This window comes from Bos taurus, chromosome 16 (assembly GCF_002263795.3).
Source record: "Bos taurus isolate L1 Dominette 01449 registration number 42190680 breed Hereford chromosome 16, ARS-UCD2.0, whole genome shotgun sequence".
In the NCBI taxonomy this organism is placed as follows: domain Eukaryota; kingdom Metazoa; phylum Chordata; class Mammalia; order Artiodactyla; family Bovidae; genus Bos; species Bos taurus.
Window position 1 is genome coordinate 21,309,650 of NC_037343.1, and position 16,052 is coordinate 21,325,701.

Genomic DNA, 16,052 nt, shown 5'->3' on the forward strand with positions numbered 1-16,052 from the left:
TATTCTGGAAAGGGCCTAGAGCTACTGAGTTCCATACACTACCAGGCCTATTGTTTCTATTAGTAGTCTGTCAATGAGGATTTATTCATTTACACACAGTCTCCTACCAAAAGGACTTTTAAGACACCTTGCTTGTGTGCGTGCATGCTAAGTTGCTTCAGTCATGTCCGACTCTTTGCGACCCTATGAAATATAGTCCGACAGGCTCTTCTGGCCATGGAATTCTCCAGGCAAGAATACTGGAGTGGGTTGCCATGCCCTTCTTCAGGGGATATTCCCAATCCAGGGATCAAACCCATGTATCCCGCATTGCAAGTGGATTCTTTACTCCTGAGCCACCAGGAAAGACCCCGAAGGCACCTTATCAAGTGGTAAATACAACATAGGCCATATTCTAGAAATTTAAACAAGGGGAAACAATCTTAGATGAGAAGAGCACCTATGCCCACAAAATAAAGGGGGACTGGGAGGAGGGCATGGCAACTCACTCTAGTATACTTGCCTGGAGAATCCCATGGACAAAGCAGCTAGGCGGGCTGCAGTCTATGGAGTTGCAAAGAGTCTCACATGACTGAGCAACTGAGCATGCTTGCACGTGACTATGGTGGTCAGAGACTTAGGAAATACAACCTGTTGGAATCTAAGATGCAGAGAACAAGAGTTGCAGAGGCATCCTTACTGCTCAAGTGAAAGAAACATGTTAGATCTTTAAGGGAAATGAGATCTTTCTTTACCAAATTCTAAGAAAAGTTCTTTTTTAAGGACATTGTAAATAATGGCATTGTCAAAGGGAATTCGTGCTTGGATTCCTTTGGAAGTCGCTTTTTCTTTTGTAGCTACTAAGTGTTTTTTTTTTTTTTAATGGTCTTCTAGAACACTAAACATTAATTCCATGGCATAAGGAATATGTAAATGAGTAGTTCAATCTGGTCCACTGACTGATGAACCTGAAAGTTGATAACAATATTATTACATAAAAAATCCATAGTAAGACTATGCCAGGCATTTGTTTTTTACCTAATATGCAGCCATTCAGAATATAGGGTAAATATGATTTTTAAACCTTTTAATTTTGTATTTTGAATGTACATAATGTGATCTACAACTCATTTTTCTATTTGACGTGAATTTTATTTTTTGCTGTTTAGCCATCACCATTCTATTTAATTCAAGGAAATCCTCATTTCATTTCTTTAAAATGTAAATGACTTATCTTAGGACACTGTGATACTTCAATATAAGAAAAATCCTTGCGCCAGTGTCTCTTTCCTAAAATAATATGGTTCTTTTGGGTTTTATGCCATAGGTTTATTCATATGTTTGACATATTTCAAGACTATGCATTCGTCTCACTAGATTAATCAAGTTATAGAGACTCTTGGATATTCACTTTAAAAAAAAAGTTTATTTTGTTCTTTTGGAGGAATCATTGTTGCCTCTGTATACTTTTAGAAAGTACACATACTTGGAAAGTTAATGACAAATAATTGTTCTTGTAGATCCTGAAAACTAAGAAAGTGTAGAGATTCCTTATGTCTTAATAAATCATTAATCCACTTGCACAAAATCACATAGAAAGATATTAAATGCAAATTTAATTTTAGTCCTCATTTCCTTCTTTTCCGCTTCCTCTGATCTCTTAAAATAACCTTATTAGATTGACAAATTATTCCTGTGTAGCCAATAGATTCTATAAAGTACAAGGGTAGCCATTCTATTGTTTCTATGAAAATATTTTATGTTTTGACTTGCTGCTCAGTGATCTGCCCAATAAATGATTAAAAGCCCACTGATTTTTCTTTATTTTAGATAAAACTTTGTTTGATTTTGGAGACATGAGACCACAACTTATTGATTATTAGTAGATGAAGGATTGTTTTAGTGAGTTGTCGAGTTCAAAATGTTGAAGAGGGAAAAGACTGGTGTTGTTTTATGCTGCTTCTATTGGAAGATGGACTATTTACAAACATTTAAATACACATAAGATTTAGTTGAATGCATTAGATTTACTGAAATTAAGAAACAAATATATTTGGTTCCTGTTCTCCACTCTTTGCATCATGTTTTAAGTTTGTGTGCCTGGAGAATTTTTTTCTCTTTCGTTTATTTAAGCATGGAGGTTGTAACTGTCAGACCATTTGTTATACAACTAAGATAAAGGGTATACATTGAGAGAAAAGTAAAATGTTTTATTTCTCTAATCATATTCATATTAAATCAGTTAATAAATAGTATTTAATATTTTTGTTTTATTTTCATGTTATTAACATGAACAGTATATAAAGACATCACAAAGTCAGCAGATTAAGAGCAAATAATATAATTTTCCTGACAGTATGAAAATCAATAATGAAAAATAATACATATATATCATTTTTTGAATTTATGGAAATCAATAATAAAGTATACATATCATATAATTTACTCATATTTCTTTTATCTAACTGTAAAATGCTCTAAGTTAACTGTTAGATTCTAGGTCTGTGTCTTAAATGGTCAAACTTTTTTTAAGTTCACCTAAAGACTTTGTCAGAGAAGGCAATGGCACCCCACTCCAGTACTCTTGCCTGGAAAATCCCATGGACGGAGGAGCCTGGTAGGCTGCAGTCCATGGGGTCGCTAAGAGTCGGACACGACTAAGCAACTTCACTTTCACTTTTCACTTTCATGCATTGGAGAAGGCAATGGCAACCCACTCCAGTGTTCTTGCCTGGAGAATCCCAGGGACGGGGAAGCCTGGTGGGCTGCCGTCTATGGGGTTGCACAGAGTCAGACACGACTGAAGCGACTTAGCAGCAGCAGCAAAGACTTTGTATTTATAAATTCTTTGTTGCGCTGATCTCAATATCTGAAAGAGAAATGAAATTAAATAAGGAGAATCTATCAGTCACCATTAATTTCATCTATCTGACTAGGTCTAAAAGAGTTGGCCAAGAAAAAATTTTCTACTAAAAACATTCTTTTGATTGTCAAAACATCCGAACATGTTCATATTTACTGAAGCAGAAACAATAGTCTCAGGCCTTTATCTGAATAAGAATGAGTTTCATATGCATTTTGGACAACTGACTATAGGAACCACTTCATGTTTTCCCTTATTTGCAAAATTCAAGAAGAGACTTTTAAGATGGTTCATGTTGACAGAGCTTCTCCTCCCACGCCTTATTATAGGTGAATTACAGCAGTAGATCAGCCCTTTTGTGTTATTTCCACATGCATTTTGGTCCTAAACAGAATTTTTTAAGCTACAAAGCATAAAAATATCTAGTACTCCAAAGAATTAATTTAGAGAGCCTAAGCATATTGCACAGAACATAAAGTTGACCTTTACCGTCGACGGCGTTTGGAATGGAGTGGGATGTGGAACACATCATAGATTTAATGTGGCACGTCGCTGTCTGCAGAAACTTGGGTGGGACTGTGACTGCTTGCCCATGGCACCCGGTGATTGAATCTGCTGTCACCAGCATCCTGATAATAATGAACACCCAGCTCAACGACCGTGATTATGATTATCATAATTGATGTGCAGGAGCAGTGTGTGGGGATCATTACAGCTGAACTGTACATCAGAGAAACAGGCCTCAGTTATGGGTAATTTTACTCTTATGCATTGATTGGGATAAAATATGCCTTTCTCTTTAAACAGACCAGCTTCATATAATTTTAAGAATCTTTCTGTACACGCTGATGGATGATTATGTGTCTGCTGAAAACAGCCCCCGACCGTTGTTAGTTTTGTGTTGTTTCGTTTCATTAGCAAATGTAAACAATTAAATAATTCAGTGTAATTGAGGGAAAATATTTTGCTTAGGAGGATGGTCTTCAATAATCAAATATTCAGTTCAAGTGCTTTTTCTGTCTCTCTGACGATCTATCTGGGACTGAAGTTCTTCAGTGTTCTCCCTCTGATTATCCTTGTACCTGAATTCCAGAGGTCAGCAACCATCAGGGAAAATATAAGCGTATACAGTTTTTTATTATAAAGTATTGTGCATTTGAATATGCATACATTTTTGCATATACTCTAGTTTATTATGCCTTTAGGACAGAACCACTATTGTGTTACACTATATTGAAAAATAGTGTTTAACCTATAGAATAGCTTGGATGTGTAGTGTTGAGATGTATAAATTTACACTTCCTTAGCTTTTTCATCAATATTTTGTTTCAGATAGGTTTGTTACATTGTGTGGAAATTTTCAATTATAGTTTTAAAAATGAGTTCAAGAGTTTCTGATTTTAATTTTAATTCATGAATAAATATGATATTAATATATGCAGTGATGTTTCCAAGATTTTCAGTAGATTAGAACTGACCATATTAGTCTTTAATTATTAACCTAAGTGGGCTTCCGTGGTGACTCAGCAGTAAAGAATCTGCCTGCCAATGAAGGAGATGTGGATTCAGTCCCTGGGTCGGGAAGATCCTCTGGAGGAGGGCATGGCAACCCACTTTAGTATTCTTGCCTGGAAAATTCCATGAATAGAGGAGCCTGTCAGGCTACAATCCATGGCATCGCAAAGAGCCAAACAAGACTTACTGATTAAACAACATCAACCTAAGTACTCAGTTTGTGTTTGAGTCTAAAATAATACCTTTGAGTGATGAGCAAACGTAATGTAACACATTTTTTAAAAATTTTATTTTATTTTATTTTTAAACTTTACATAATTGTATTAGTTTTGCCAAATATCAAAATGAATCCGCCACAGGTATACATGTGTTCCCCATCCTGAACCCTCCTCCCTCCTCTCTCCCCATACCATCCCTCTGGGTCCTCCCAGTGCACTAGCCCCAAGCATCCAGTATCGTGCATCGAACCTGGACTGGCATCTCGTTTCATACATGATATTTTACATGTTTCAATGCCATTCTCCCAAATCTTCCCCCCGTCTCTAAGAACCATGGTAAATGGTTTTTTAAAAAAAATTTATTTTGTGACAATAAAAATTGTCACAAAGAGATTGAGAGATCGCTCCATTAGATTAATAACTGTACAGCCCAAGAGCGACTATGGCAAACGTTTCCTTCTGAGGTCTGTAACGTTTACATCACCCTGGGTAAGATGCTTGCCCTAGATGTGCAGCTGTGCCCTATGCTGTAGGGCACCATCTTTGTTTGACACCTAGAGGAGTTGCGGCTTGCCTATATATTTTCTTTCTGAAAGTTTTTAATCTCAATGTGATTCCTGAACTTAATTATTTACTTTTTTCTACTCAACTCAGATCTAAGGGTGAGATGATTATATATGCTCAAAGTCTCCCTAATAGGATCTTCTTCTTTTTCTACTTCATCTACTGAAAATATTATTTTTCAGGAATGCTGGATTTTATACCTTGTTCTCTGGTCTAACCTCTTGCTGTACCCAAAGCCCAGATGTCTGTTTTTTGACCATGCGCCATACTGTGCCCAGACTCTGGAACTCTATGGATGTGTGTATACCATGTGACAGAAGCTGCCTATCATGCTCACTGGAATGCACTTTCTTGTCAGTTCTTTCTCCCAAGGAATCCCCTTGATCTTTCCCCAGGTCATTTATGCATTAAAAAGATCTTAACATCTTTTATCTAGAATTTTTAGGTCACAGACCCTGAAACCTCCAGTTTTCTGAAAGTACCGATACTTTATCTCAGATATTGGAAATATTTTTGTTAGATATAATAACAAATGGTTAATTCTGTGGAATTATTATAAAGGGGATTGGTTCTATTATTATGTACTTCATTTAGTTAGCTTTTAATTTGCTGTGAAATATTTGCAGAATCTTTATTATTTTATATTAACTCTGTTCTTTAATGCACCAAACTTTTGTACATTATATATATGTTTTATTCTGTTGAATTTTAATTTTTTTGGCTTTTAAGGCTTTTTTTTTAAAGTTGTAGTTGATGTACAGTATTATATAAGTTACAAGTGTACAGCATAGTGACTCACAATTTTTAAAGGTTGTGCTCTATTTACAGTTATTGTAGAATATTGGCCATTTTTCCTGTGTTGTACAGTATAACTTTATAGCTTATTTTATACATAATAGTTTGTACATTAAAAAAATATCTTTATTATGTGTCAAGATGATACAGAATACCAGAATATTATTTATAAAATAATGAATTAGTGAAATCTTTACCTGGCTTAGAGAGAAGACATTCCTGTTATTTAGAAGTCTTGTGTGTTACTTCAATGATTCCATCTTTTCTGTTTCCAATGAGAGAGATCTGCTATCCTGAATTGTAAATACTTCCTTTGCTTTTATGCTTTTATTACATATTTGTATTCCTGAGCAATAGCTAGTTTTGCATATCTTAGGCATTTTATATAAATGTATTTGTATAAATGTGTAAATCAAATCACGTGTATTTTTCAAACGGCTTTCTATACCTCACACTTACTGTGTATGCATGCATGCATGCTAAGTCGCTTCAGTTGTGTCCGATTCTTTGTGACGCTATGGACTGTAGAAGGTTTCGCTGTCCATGGGATTCTCCAAACAAGAATATTGGAGTGGGTGGCCATGCCCTCCTCCAGGGAATCTTCTCTACCCAGGGATCGAACCCATGTCTTATGTCCCCTGCATTAGCAGGTGGGTTCTTTACAACTAGCACCACTTGGTAAGCTCTCTTACCATGTATAGTGAAAGTGAAAATGAAAGTCGCTCAGTCGTGTCCGACTCTTTGCAACCTCATGGACTATACAGACCGTGGAATTCTCCAGGCCAGAATACTGGAGTGGGTAGCTTTTACCTTCTTCAGGGCATCTTCCCAACCCAAGGATCAAACCCAGGTCTCCCGCCTCGCAGCGGACTCTTTACCAGCTGAGCCACAAGGGAAGCCCTTTATTTGCATTTAATTTTTTCCACTGTTGTAAAGTATTCCACACGTGAGTTGCCACAATTTATCCATTTTATTGGAGAAAAATATGCATTATTTGCAGCTGCTCTAATCAACCATTTTGATGTGACTATTATGTTGATTCCTTTATAAATCTCCTGGTTCACATGAGAGAAACGTATTACTGATTATAGGATATATATTGAATACATTTTCAAGTTTGTTCCATAAGATTATATTTTACAAAGAACTATTCAGATTTAGTTCACAACAGTGATACTACAGTAGTCCTTCCATTATTTATTATTGTCAACCTTAAGATTTTTTGCCAATTGGATAGATGCGATGTTACGTTTTAGCTAGCATGTCCTTGATTTTAATGAAGTTGAACTTTCTTCTCCGAGAGCACACACCTCTCAGTAGAAGTTGTAGTTTTCTCACATGGATTCTACACATTTATTATTAGACTTATTCCTAAGAAACTTATATTTTATTGTGATTGTGAAAAGCTCTTTTTTTCCCCATTCATTTTCTAACACTCTCTTGTTGTCATACAGCCTTTTGTGTTCTTCATATGTACTTTGGTTACTATGTTAGTCCGCTCAGGTTGCCATAACAAAATACCACAGACCGGGTGGGTTGTATTTGTTTTTTCACAATCCAGAGGCCCGGAAGTCCAAGATCAAAGTGCTCTCGGGGCTGGTTTCTGGTGAGGCCTCGCTTGCTGGCTCTCCTCCCCTGGTGTCCTCGCGGCATCTTCTGTGTATATCCAGGGAGCGACTGGTTTCTGGTGAGGCCCCGCTTGCTGGCTCTCCTGCCCTGGTGTCCTCACGGCATCTTCTGTGTGTACCCAGGGAGCGAGAGTGCTGTGGTTGGTGTCCTCCCTCTTCTAATACAGACACCAGCTCTATCAGATTATTCTGGCGTCAGAGTTTCTAGTTTCAAATGACTGCTTATGTGCCTGATTTTGAGCAGTTTATTTAAATTCCCTGTATCTGAGTTTTCTCACCTTTGGAAAGCGGACTATTTTACCTTCCTTACACTGTTATGATGCCTGAATTAGGAAATCATATTAATTATGTAGAAGGATACCCAACAAAGTAAATACTGTACATTTAGCTGTTATTGTATTGATGATCTTTTAAATTTTCTATTTCATTAATGTATTTTGACCACTTATGATGATCTTCTAAATCTCTAATACTCTCTGTATCATTTAAAATTTAACCATTATTAGCCCTATTTTCACACAGTGACATTATAGTAAAAGCTATAGGTGTAGCTCATTTTATTGTACTTTGCCACATCACACTTCTTGGATACTGCATTTTTTTAAAAAACAAATTGAAGGCTTGTGGCAACCTTTGTTGAACAAGTTTATCAGCTCCATTTTTTCCAGCAGCATTTGCTCACTTCATGTTTCTGTGTCACATTTTGGTAAATATTACCATATTTCAAACTTTAGTATTATTATTACTATATATTTATGATTATTCTATGATGAGTGATTTTTGATGTTACTATTTTATTGTTTGGGGGCACCAGAAACCATGCTAATGTGAGACAATGAACTTAATTGATAAATGTTGTGTGTGTTCTGACTGCTCCACTGACTGGTCATTCCCCTATTTCTCTCCCTGTCCTCTGGCATCCTTATTCCTTGAGACACAAAAATATTGGAATCAAGTCAATTAATAACCTTATAATAGTCTCTAAATGTTCTAAAGGAAGAATCATACGTTTCTCACTTTAAATCAAAAGCAAGAAATGGTTAAGCTTAATGAGGAAAGCATGTCTAAAGCCAAGATAGGCTGAAACCTAGGCCTCGTGAACCAGTTAGCCAAGCTGTGAATGAAGAGGAAAAGTTCTCGAAAGAAATTAAAAGTGCTGCTCTAGTTCATATAGAAACAGCCTTATGGCCTATAAGGAGAGTGTTTTACTAATCTGGATAGAGGGTCAAACTGCCACAACATTCCCTTAAGCCAAAGCCTAATCCAGAGCAATCTCCTAACTCTCTTCAGTTCTTTGAAGGCTGAGAGAGGTGAGAAAGCTGCAGAAGAAAAGTTTGTAGGTAGCAGAGACTGGTTCATGAAGTCTAAAGAAAGAAGCCATATCCATAACATAAAACTGCAAGGTGAAGCTGCCAAGTGCTAATGTATTAACAGAAGCTGCAGCAAGTTGTCAAGAAGATCTTGCTACACTAAGCAACAAAATTTCAGTGTAAGTAAGACAGACTTATAGTGGAAGAAAATGCCATCAGGGACTTTCATAGCTTGAAAGGAGAAGTCACTGTCTGTTTCGGAGTTTCAAAGGTCAGGTAGACTCTCTTGTTAGGTGCTAATGCAGTTGGTGACTGAGTTGAAGCCAGTGCTCGTTTATCAGTCTGAAAATCCCAGGACCATTAAGAGTTATGCTAAGTCTACTCGGCCTATGCTCTGCAGATGGAACAGCAAAGCCTAGTTGACAGCACATCTGTTTATAGCATGGTTTACTGAGTAGTGTAAGCCCACTCTTGAGGCCTACTGCTCCGAAAAAAAATTTCCTTTCAAAATATTGCTGCTCATTGAAACATAGAGACATGCTTTACTCATCACTTTGTATGTCACCCAAACTCTAATAACCAGAGGATTCATTAGAAGTAGTTTTTCCTATCTCATATGATCATAAATTTATCCATTGAGAAAGAAAATCAAATCCTGGTAATGCTCTTTTCATATCCAATGGTGGAATTTTTTCTTTGAAAATCAGTAGTGGTTTTATTTTGAAAAAAGTCTTATTGTTTTGTAGTGGTTCGAAGGGGTTTAGTTGGCAGTGGCGAGTTGAGGGTGGTTATACAGGGGGATCGGAAACCAAATTACTTGGACCTTTCTTGGCTGAAATATGATATGGTCAACACAGAGGAGCCCCCAAGAAGTTTCCATGTTGTGACTGTACTCCATGGGATGATGAGAAATAAATGTTAAAAGTATATTGAAAAAAAGAATTACTGCTAATTGACAACATACCTGGTCATATAAAAGATCTGACAGAAATGTACAATGAGATTAATATCATTTTCATGCCTGCTAACACAACATTCATTCTGCAGCCCATGAACTGAGTAGTTTTGACTTTCAAGTTTTATTATTTGGGAAATACATTTTGTATGGTATCACTGTCATAGATAGTGATTCCTCTGATGGATCTGCACAATGTCAATTGAAAACATTCTGGAAAGGATTCATCATTCTAGGAGCCATTAAGAACATTTGTGACTCATAGGAAGAAGTTTAAGTATCAGCATTAACAGGAATTTGGCAAAAATTGATTCCAGCTCTTATGGATACCTTTGAGGGGTTCAAGACTTCAGTGGAGGAAGTCACTTCAGGTAGCAAGAGAACAGGCCTTAGAAGTGGAGCCTGAAGAAGTGGAGCCCGAAGACTGAATTGCTGCCATCTCTTGATAAAACTTGAATGAATAAGGAGTTTCCTCTAAGGGCTGAGTAAAGAAAGTGGTTTCTTGAGATGAAAACTACTCCTGATGAAGGTGGTATGTAGAATTATTGAAATGACTAAGGATGTATCAATAGAATGTGACATCAACTTAGTTGATAAAGCAGTAGCAGGGTTTGAAGGGATTATCTCCAATTTTGAAAGAAGTGCTACTGTGGGCAAGATGCTATCCAACAGCTCAGGGATAGTATCAGTGCTCAGGGAACTCTACTCAGTGTTCTGTGCTGAGTGAAATGGGAAGGAAATCCAAAAAAGAGGGGATATATGTATAACTGATTCACTTTTCTGTACAGTAGAAACTAACACGACATTGTAAAGCAACTGTACTCCAATAAAAATTAGTTAAGAAAAGAAAGTGAAAGTTGCTTCAGTTGTGTCTGACTCTGTACAGTCCATGGAATTCTCCTGGCCAGAATACTGGAGTGGGTAGCCGTTTCCTTCTCCAGGGGATCTTCCCAACCCAGGAATCAAGCCAGGATCTCCTGCATTGCAGGTGGATTCTTTACCAGCTGAGCTACCAGGGAATCCCAAGAGAAGAAAGTAATAGTAAACTAACATTAATAAATCGGCTGAGTCCTAGATAATTAAAAGATTAATTTGTTTTTATTAATTTAAATATATTTCCTATACTACGCCTTAATATTATACAAATTAAATATTGAAGTTTATCAACCATCTAACTTGTCTATCAACCATCTACACTAAGACAAATATGTGAAAGCTTGCCATCAAGATGATTTTAAACTTACAGGTAACATTTTATATTCTTTTGTATCTTTGAATTGACTTTATAGCACTATAAAATAGTATTTTGAAAAAATTTTTGGTAAATTTACAAGTTGGTGCTTAAAAAAATGTCTTTAAGTCTTATAAAATGGCAAAGGGAACCAACAACAACACATACCACAAAAATAAAGGAGAAGTCAAATACTTCTTTTAATTGTGTGTTTCCTTATCACTACATATCACTTATGTAATGTGTGCCAAGGAGTGCATGGAACTCTACTCGTGGATTTCACAGACCAGATATCCTGCTTGAGAATTCATTTGAAGAAATTGTTCCATTGTGAAAATTATTGTTGGGGATTTAATTTCTCTTAACATACTTAACTGCATATTTTCCAAATTATACCTAAATGCAATATATTTTCTCCTAAAAGCATTCTTCATGGGGTTATTTAAACATTCATATTTATCCTAACAAGATGCTGGAAACCATACTCCCAGACTGCTTTTGAGAGGGCTACAGTTTGTAAATTCTATTATAGAAGTGCCAGATTGATATTTGCATCGTTAACTCTGGATTAATTTGTGAGTTACTTTTTAGGTGATTATGATGAGATTGTAAACTATTAGGGAAAATTTTACCTCTGTTAGCATGTTAACATATTAACAACCAAAATTTCAGATGACTGAAAACTGATAACTTGATAATCTGGGCAGCAACTGACTTTAAGGAAAAAAGACTCTGAGGTACAAAAGTAGTGAAAATATTTCACATGATGGTTGTAAAGGTACAAGTGTTAACGTTAACTTTTTTATTATATCTATTCCAAGAGCTATTTGCAAAGATTTTGCTCACAAAAATTGGAATATTTAATAAAACATAATTTTCCTCCTCTGTAATCCCTCAATTGGAAAATGTAGTCCCTTGATGATGATCTAGGGTTTTGAAGAATAAATGGATTTTAAAGAGAAAATTAGATGGTACTTATTATGTTGTCTAACTAGCAATGCATTGTCATTTGTCTGTTGTATTATAAATGGCTTGCTCTCTCTACTTTCCTCATTTAATCATGTAGCTTGTCTGTAAGCAGCATTAGAGGAGAAAAATGTTGCTGTATTACTTTCTCAGTTGTTTTCTCTGCTTATCCAAAGAGAACTCACACTTATTATAGCTAGTGCAGAACTCTTCATCTTCTCCCTGACACCTGGTTTCTTTTAAATTCCTTTCACCCAGGCAGTCACTCAACTTTTGCCAAATAATGGGGAGACTTCCTAGTTTTCTCCCTCTCTTCCTTAGGAAAGATTTTCCCCAATGACATTGCTTCTCCCAAGTGAAGTTATGTATGACTGGCAAGTTTGGTATTTTAAGAATTAAGCCATGATATAAAAATTACATCCTAGTCCAAAATTTTCTTATGGTAAATAAAATACAATTTTTATGTATATAGTCAGTGTTTTATTTGTTTTATTATATATTCTTTCTGAATGTGTTTTTGTTATTTGTCTAATTATTTGTCATGAGAAGACTGGATTGGAAGGGTGTCTGTGCAAGTCTCTTTGAGGCTCACTAACCTAATGCCATGTTGGCATTTCTTATAGAAATAATGAAGAGCACTAGCATTCACTGTTTATGTGTTTCCTTCACTTTATGTCGTGTATATAATATGTTAAGAAAATGACTTCCGTTTTGTCAGCATACTCCATAGAAACTCATTTATATTGTGAAAGCTTATAAACCATGAAAAATTTGAAGTATTTTTTTCAGAATTCTATTTTTTTTAAAAAAGTATTTGAAGTTGTACTTCTTTGAAGCTTTGCCTTGATTCTTGAGACACTGCATATTGTTTTTCTAATTGAATTCAGAAATTTCTGTCATTTATGTTTTGATACCAAATAAATAGTGTGTGAGGGTGGAAGCAATCTAATCTGCAAGCATGAATATATTTTCCAGTACTAATAGCATAATTAAGTGTTCAAAATGCTATATATAAAATTTTAGTGTACTTAGTTTTGAAAGTAAGTTTCCATGTTCATGGCATGTATTACTTAAATTTCAAAATAAAAATTCTAAAAATACCCCAGAAAAAGATGTTGAGAAAATATATTAGGTATTTTGGTAGCTAACACATATACTTTTGCTTTTTATCCCCAAACATTACTGATAACATTTCCCATGCTTCAACTTTCTAACTGTCATGTTACCTAGCTACAATAGATGTAATTGCCCCAAATAACAAAGGATCTGAAGTTGCAGGAATTTGTCAGATTGGAATATTTTCAGATATCAAATGTTCAGTATTTGGTGTTCTATTAAGAAAATCATCTCAGAATGTAACTACTCTATTCATATAAATGTAGGACTTAGTAGCATTAAAATAATCAGTGTTAGATTGAAGGGTTTATTTTTGATGATTGCTAACATAAAAATAAAGTGCATTTTCCAGAAAGCTTCTTTGTATTTGTAGGGTGCAGTAGAGCTTAAAATACTGCCCTTGTAAAATCTATTATTAGAAAACAAAGAAAGATGCTCTTTTTCAAATATCTCCTATCTTTTATGTATGTGTAAACAAAATTTATACATGTTTAAATTCTGGTAGATAACTATTTTCATCATTATCATATATTATGAACATAGGGGATGACACTGTATTTGTTTTTATTTTACTTTATTTACTTATTTATTTTTGAAGTTATAGTCAAAGAGTTAGCTGCCTTAAGAACACATTAACTGAAGTGTGTCTGCAGCAGGTACTCAAGGTCTGTCTTTGCCCTGGTGAGCTCACTAGTTCTTCTCTTCATAACTGTGAACACACACCCACATTCAGGAAAGGCATCATTAGATAAGATGGGAAAGGGAAATACATGAAGAACCAGCTGTCTTGTGTTGAAACTTACATATAATGATGTTCTATGCCACGATGGTTTTCTCTGTGGAAGTATAATTAACAAGAATAATGCAAGGCAAAGAATCCATTACAAGTGTATGTTACATGATTGTCGACTTGGCCATTTCTGCTCAAGTCCTGATTACCTACACTCCAAAGATGACTCGTGTAAGTCAAGTCACTATCTTTTTCCCCACTGAATCATTTGGTTTTATTTTCATTTGTAAGAAATAATTTTGCTGATCTCATTTCTTGTACTTATTTTATGTGGGAAGTTTGATTTAAAATATAGAGTGGGATTTTGTAGTTTTTGGTCTTACATTTAACTGTTTAATCCATTCTGTATTTTTGTATATGGTGTGAGATACAAGTGTTATTCTTTCACATGTAGCTGTCCAATTTTGCCAACACCATTAATTGAAGAGGCTCTCTTTTCCCCATTGCATATTCTTTTTTTCTTTGTCATAGATTAATTTACCATATGAGCATGGCTTATTTGTGAATTCTCTATTCTCTATATCTATATGTCTCCTTTTGTGACAATAACATACTGTTCTGATTACTATAGCCTTCAGTATAGAAGTCAGGAAGTGTGATACCTCCAGTTTTGTTCTTTCTCAAGATTGCTTTGGCTACTCAGGGTCTTTTGTGTTTCCATGCAAAATTTTAAATTATTTGTTCTAGTTCTTTGAAAAATGCCTTTTCTGGAGAAGGAAATGGCAATCCACTCCAGTACTATTGCCTGGAAAATCCCATGGACAGAGGAGCCTGGTAGGCTACAGTCCATGGGGTCGCAAAGAGTCGGACACGACTGAGCGACTTCACTTTCACTTTCACTTTGGTATTTTGATGGAGGTTGCATTGAATCTGTCAATTACTTTGGGTAGTATGACCATTTGAACAGTAATAATTCTTCCAGTCCATGAGCACAGTATATCTTTTCACTTGTTTGTGTTGTCTTCAATATCTTTTATCAGTGTATTATAGTTTTCAGAGTGCAAGTTTCTTACCATTTTGGTTAGATTTATTCTCAATATTTTATTCTTTTTCATGTAATTGTAAGTGGAATTATTTTCTTAATTTCTCTGAAAGTTTGTTATTACTGTATAGAAATGCATGATTTCTGTTTATTAATTTTGTGTTATGAAACTTTATTGAATTCATTTATTAGTTCTATTAGTACTTTGGTAGCATTTTCACAATTTTCTGTATGTAGTATCATGTCACCTGAAAACACTGAAAGTTTTACTTCTTTCTTTCTAATTTGGGTTTCCTCTATTTCTTTTTCTTCTCTGATTGCTATGGCTTATGTTAAATAAAGGAACTTCTTTTGATATGATCATATGATTTTTATTCTTCAATTTGTTGGTATAATGTATCACATTGATTGAATTGTGAATATTGAATCATCCATGCATCCCTGGGATAAATCCTACCTGAGCATGGCATATGATCCTTTTAATGTATGCTTTTTGTGGTAAAGCATCTGCCCACAATGGGGGAGACCCGGGTTCAATCCCTGGGTCAGGAAGATCTCCTGGAGAAGGAAATGGCTACCCACTCCAGTATTCTTGCCTGGGAAATCCCATGGACGGAGGAACCTGGTGGGCTACAGTCCATGGGGTCACAAAGAGTCAGAGGACACGATGGAACGACTTCACTTTTGTACAGTCTCAGCCACATTTTTTGGATCTGTTTCCTCAAACAAAGGAAACAAATGAAAAGGTAAGCAAATGGCACTACATCAAATTAAAAAAGTTTTTGCACAGGGAAGGAAATTATCAACCAAACAAAAAGGCAGCCTACTGAATGGGAGAAGATATTTGCAAATGATATATCCAGTAAGGGATTAGTATCCAAAATATACAAAGAACACATACAACTCAACATCAGAAAAACAATCTGATTTAAAATTGGGCAGAGGACCTTAATAGATATTTTTCCAAAGAGAACATATAGATGGCCAACAGACACATGAGATGCTCACTAATCATCAGGGAAATGACTTGAAAATTAAAATCACACTGAGATACCACCTCACACCTGGCAGAATGACTGTCATCAACAGGATAACAAATAACAAGTGTTGGTGAGAACTTGGAGAAAAGAGAACCCTGGT

The 16,052-nt window shown here is 35.5% G+C and overlaps 1 protein-coding gene across 6 annotated transcripts in view; it reads left to right on the top strand.

The window, feature by feature from the left end:
- SPATA17 (spermatogenesis associated 17) overlaps positions 1 to 16,052 on the top strand; it is a 265,096-nt gene that overhangs the window by 183,815 nt on the left and 65,229 nt on the right. Inside the window, exon 10 of one of the 6 annotated variants that reach the window (XM_010813105.4) lies at positions 1,810 to 2,191. The exons of the other annotated variants lie outside the window; for them this stretch is intronic. Coding sequence (XP_010811407.1) covers positions 1,810 to 1,839 — 30 coding nt within the window. The 3' untranslated portion in view covers positions 1,840 to 2,191. Of the gene's footprint in view, positions 1 to 1,809; positions 2,192 to 16,052 lie in introns of those variants that run through there. 6 annotated transcript variants of the gene reach the window in all.